Source organism: Pteropus alecto, unplaced genomic scaffold, assembly GCF_000325575.1.
Source record: "Pteropus alecto unplaced genomic scaffold, ASM32557v1 scaffold185, whole genome shotgun sequence".
Classification (NCBI taxonomy): Eukaryota; Metazoa; Chordata; class Mammalia; order Chiroptera; family Pteropodidae; genus Pteropus; species Pteropus alecto.
The window spans coordinates 10,848,462-10,853,492 of NW_006438088.1; the positions used below are offsets into that span (position 1 = coordinate 10,848,462).

General features: G+C 36.1%; 1 protein-coding gene across 2 annotated transcripts in view; it reads left to right on the forward strand.

Annotated features, from left to right (window-relative positions):
• The first annotated feature begins 2,510 nt into the window (after nucleotides 1-2,510).
• The window catches only part of HBS1L (HBS1 like translational GTPase), an 81,045-nt gene continuing 78,524 nt past the window's right edge, over nucleotides 2,511-5,031 (forward strand). The window contains exon 1 of one of the 2 annotated variants that reach the window (XM_006915395.2): nucleotides 2,511-2,748. In XM_006915395.2, the coding sequence (XP_006915457.1) occupies nucleotides 2,706-2,748 (43 nt within the window). In that variant the 5' untranslated portion in view covers nucleotides 2,511-2,705. The remainder of the gene's footprint in view (nucleotides 2,749-5,031) is intronic. The other variant, XM_006915394.2, reaches the window with a different exon arrangement.

The following is a 5,031-nucleotide window of genomic DNA, read 5'->3' on the forward strand; positions in this document are numbered from 1 at the left end:
TAAAGATGTTAAAATCTTTTCACTAATGTAGTTATGTTACTTTCATTTATAATTTAAAAAATTATATAAAATAATTATTTGTATAGTCATTTATAGCCTTTGTTAAATATCTCACAACCAGAGACTACATTTATCTTTTTTAATTCAGTAATTGACTCAGCAAACATTCAATATGCCAGACAAGGTGCTGGAGAAACAGAGGTAAAACTTTCCAATAAATGTAGTAGAGAACTAGTACTCATTTATTGAGTACTAAAGGAGTTCAGAGGACGTCACCCCAAAATACCACATTGATTATTTGGAGCTGAAGGAACTTGAGAAACAGCAGATGCGAGAAGGGCTTTCTAACCTACCCTTTTCTATCTAAAACAGGTTACGAAATTTCCCATGAGAAAGGTGTCCACTCTGTATAAAAAGGAGAAAGCATCCTTTTCATCAGAGACTGGAACTTGATGATAAAATGGATCTGTACAAACTTACCGAAATAACTCTTATTTTCCACTAGTTATTTCATTCCCCCACCCTTATACCAAATATCTCCTAGTCATTTTCCTACAATTTATTACCCATAGCTCAAACTGCATGGCCTTGCTAATTCTTCAGAAACTGATTGTTTCTTTGTCTAAAGTTATAAGAGCTTTCTGCTCTGGTCACTTCTTCAGGTCTTCATTCTTTTGTGAAGGCTCTCATATACCAACAAAAATTTAAACTTGTTTTTTTTTTTTTCTCCTGTTCACATGTCTTATGTCAGTTTAATTCTTAGACCCAGAGACCTAAAGCAGGTAGAGAATTTTTCCTCCCTTACAGTATCTATTATGTAATAGCTACTGTTTTTCCATTCATCACTTCATTTACTTTTCAGAAAGTAGAAGACACAACTTCTTATATCCATTTTACAGATGAAGAAATTGAGCCCAAAGAAGTTACAGTACAGGAAGTGGCAAAACTGGTACTGAAATTCAGGTCTGTGTGACTCCAAAGTCATGGTACTTTCCATCAAACTACAATACAAAATTTACAATCACATCTAAAGAGCCCTGGGGGTGGGGGTGGTGGGTGCAGAGGATAAAAACCTTAAAACTTTCTGAGGAAATCAGTGAAAGCTTTGCTACTGAGGCTTTATTGCTTGAGGTGAAATAAAGTCTTTCAAGTATTTAGAATTTTAAGGGAGTATATTATTGATGATCCAGAGGCAAATTACACACTACCCCTCAGGCATAAGTAATGTTTTCTTCTTCATTGCTCCTGTAGTTCTGTTTATGTGGTCAATTTATAACTCATCTACTTCAAAACTCAGTTACACTGAAGCTTATAATTGACAATTACAGTGGGCCAGAGGTTGCCATTTGTATTTTAACATCTAAAATTTTAAAGCACCTAAGATTTGTGTGAAATCCTCTCACATAATTATTCGCAACTTTATGAGTTAGGTACTATTACTATCTATTTTACTGACAAAGAGACTGCAACATAAATATTATCCAAAAGTATAAAAGAAAAACACTTAAGCCATAAAATTAGCAACTATATTTTCTGTAAAATTTATGTAAAATTTTGTCTTGGAGCTACATTAAGTAACAATGATAAGTTAAGAACATTTGGTAGACACATTCAAGTGCATAAATAGACTACATTTCGAGCCACTTACAAATATGGATTGAATTTGTATTCTTACTATTTCTTTCTATTATGGAAAATAAAAAGCTGATTAAGCTTTTAATTCATTCTAGAATTTTAAATTTACCTTTATGTAAAGTATCACCATTTCAAAAACACAAGCTAAAACTGAAGTTTAGCTTTTGAAGTTTAGTTTGTTCAGGATGATAATGAGGTGTTTTTACATAACATCATTCATTTTGTGTTCTAAGAAATGAGGACATTTAATAGGTTACAGATTTATGCATCAGCATTCTTCATTACCATGTAAGTAGCCTTAAAGGTACTGTCTAAAAAGCTATATTTAATACTTTGAGAATGTTACACACAATTATACGTTAAATGAATGCTTAATTAATCCTTTTTTATGATGTTGATGATAATCGTGTACATCGCCAAGGGCAGATGGTTGTTTACTGGAGCTATTAGTGTGGGACTCATATACCTGAAACCATGAATTACACGAAAGCGCGGTCACTTATCGTAGCCAGATTCTCTATTTAAACATATATACCCATTTAAAAAGAGTATTTTTCCCCTTCTAAAGCTTAGGCTAATTCTTGAAACAAACACACAAATTCATTAATGTTTATTATAGGCCTAAGAAGGCCTTAAAGATAAGTTAGCTAAAACCTGCTCTTATTCAGCACACAACTTTTTCAACAGTTAAAATTTGGAAAATAACCTGAAACGCGGGCGTAGGTCAAGGTTACCGCTTCATAAGATTTGTCTAAAACAACAACAAATCGTAAGCACTGAACTTTCGCCTTTTTGGAATCCCCGTCAGTCAACCTGCGTTTAAGCGGGGCCACGCCCAAGCTCAACCCCATATTCGTGAGTGCGCATGCGTTCCCAGCGAGGTGGGTGACCCTGAGAGGTTGCCGTCGCGCAGTGCGCAGACAAGACGTTGCGCGTGCGCAGGCGCTCGGAGCAGAGGCCTGCCGGAAGCCAAGATGGCGTATAGGTGTTCTCTAGGCCACAGTTGGCGCCTTATCATTCTCTGAGCGGGTATTTTGCAAGAAGCTGTGGCGAACGCCTTCTTCACCGCCATGGCCCGGCATCGGAATGTTCGAGGCTATAACTACGATGAAGGTAGGTTACAGGCTTATGCCGGATGTCATTTTCTCCGTTCCAGCCGGGATCCCAGCTTACTTGGCATCCACTTCGATATGTGAGTTCCTCGTCAGTGGTGCCAGGCTGGAATTCAGAGGGGGCTCAGTTGGAGAAAATAATAGGACATCTGAGTTCCAGAGAATGACATTGTTTTATATCGTGATTTCTGTCTTCTGGGATTGAGTTTATTTCGGGCGAGGGAGGTGCCCTACAGCGTCATATGGGATGGACATTTCACGAGGTTGGGATCCGGTGGCATTTATGCACGTAAGCGTTATCACCTCTCTCTTCCATTGTTTTCTCCCTGGTCGAGTACACATTTGCCTGCTTTAGCTCGTTTTCACGCTCCGCCCCCCTTCAAAAATGCCCATGAAATGTAGCTTATTTGTAAAACACGGATTGGTTTAATAGTTACATTCAGTTGTTTTGCTGTAGCTGTTAGATTTACGTGATAAGTCTTTCGTATTTGTTCATACATATTTAGTGCAGAATGTGGTTTGAGCTAACATTAATTTATTTTCTATGAGTTTCAAGTTAAATTAGAAGTTTAGCAGATGGTGTAAAAAGATACATATTAAAAAGGTCCAAAGAGTCAACCAATTAGGTGATCTTAGGTATATATTGAGTTCTTGGTTGATTATTCGCAATATAATCGTATTTTGGGTAAAAAAAAGCAGTACTAGAAGAAAGAAGGCTTCAAAAAAGACTTAACCGATTATAAAAAATGAAATAAAAAATGTGCATGTGAATGTTCCCTGAGAGTTTAAAAGAAGTTAGAATTAGGATAAACGCAGCATACATTGGATAATTGTAGGCATCACCAAACATCATACAAACTAAAATCATAAATATGATCAAGTGCAGACGAGGAATAAAGACCTATTGCTTTGTAAAGGGCAGAACTTATAAGTGTGCCTAATATATTGGTGGTTATTGACACTCCCAACAGATTATGGTGGTTGTTACTGGCACTCCCAGCAGATTATTGTAGAACATCAGAATACGCTAACCATAGTGAAGGGTAGCTAACACTATGTGCTGCTTTTGGAGACTGTAACCCAGTCAGCCTGGCACATGTTAGATTCCTGGTGTTCACTTCGGAATGGAGGCCCTTTTAAGTATTGCAAGGGATGTAAGTATTGCATGTGGACCATGGGTACCTGAGAAATGACTTGAACCTGGGAAGTATTTTTGCAGATGATATAAAAGACATGAATAGGCCTAATTACTACTTATTCATTTCTTTAATATCATTTCCTCAGCCAACATTAATTGAATGCTTATTCTTCGTTAATTGAATGCCTGGAGTACTGTTCTAAGCTTTGGGGACAGATAGTAAGATGTTTGAAGGAGTCTAAAGGAGGAGACACAAAAGTAACAGATGATTAGAGCATGAGATGCTACAAAAAATACAAAGTGCTCTGGGATCTGTGTAAGTGAGAATACCTTATTTAGAATGGGTTTGAGGAGTTTAAGTAGGATTTCTATGTGAAGGAAAACTTCCTGGAGAAGTTCTTGTCTTGAGGGAGTGAGTGCTAAATATGTTCTCACCTTGGCAACCTCAGGTTAGGTTGTCATGTTTCTATGGAACAATTTGATGACATCATAACCAAGCTATTCCTATAGCATAGGTTCATCCCCTTTTCCAGCTTACAAATGTTCTACTGATTTTAAGGGTCCAGTTAATTTCTCTTCTTCCCAGTTAATAATTTAAAAATTCTCAAAACTACTATGACTTCATTAAAGAGAGTTTGTGCTCCAAAACCTATTGGTTCCTCTAATTCTCACTGTTTTCTTCTCTAATTTAGATAGCGCTTTACACAACTGCCTTAACTATTAATTTAAAAGTGCTGGGAAAGCAAAGTCCATACTTTATATTTACTGCAGTAGCTGCCATAATGCTTATGTGCAGTAAATACTCCTAAAATTTTGTTGAGAAAAAGAACCGCTTTACAAAACTACCAGGAAAGAATTCTCTATATTTTTATATTGTGACACTTTTAGGGTCAATTTCAGTATTGAAAAACTGACCTAGCAAAAAAGATATTTTATATCTAAAATTTTTATGTCTGTGCATGGATCCTCATTTATTTGCTATAAGTAGTTATTAACTTAGGATCATGATCTAATTTATTGAATGTTACATATTTTAATCCAATGGTAATATATAACTAATTTTTCTTTGCCATAAACATTTGAACATGCTATTTCTGCTGTATGAATACCCTCATAAACTAGCTAAGTATCTTATGAAATTGGTTA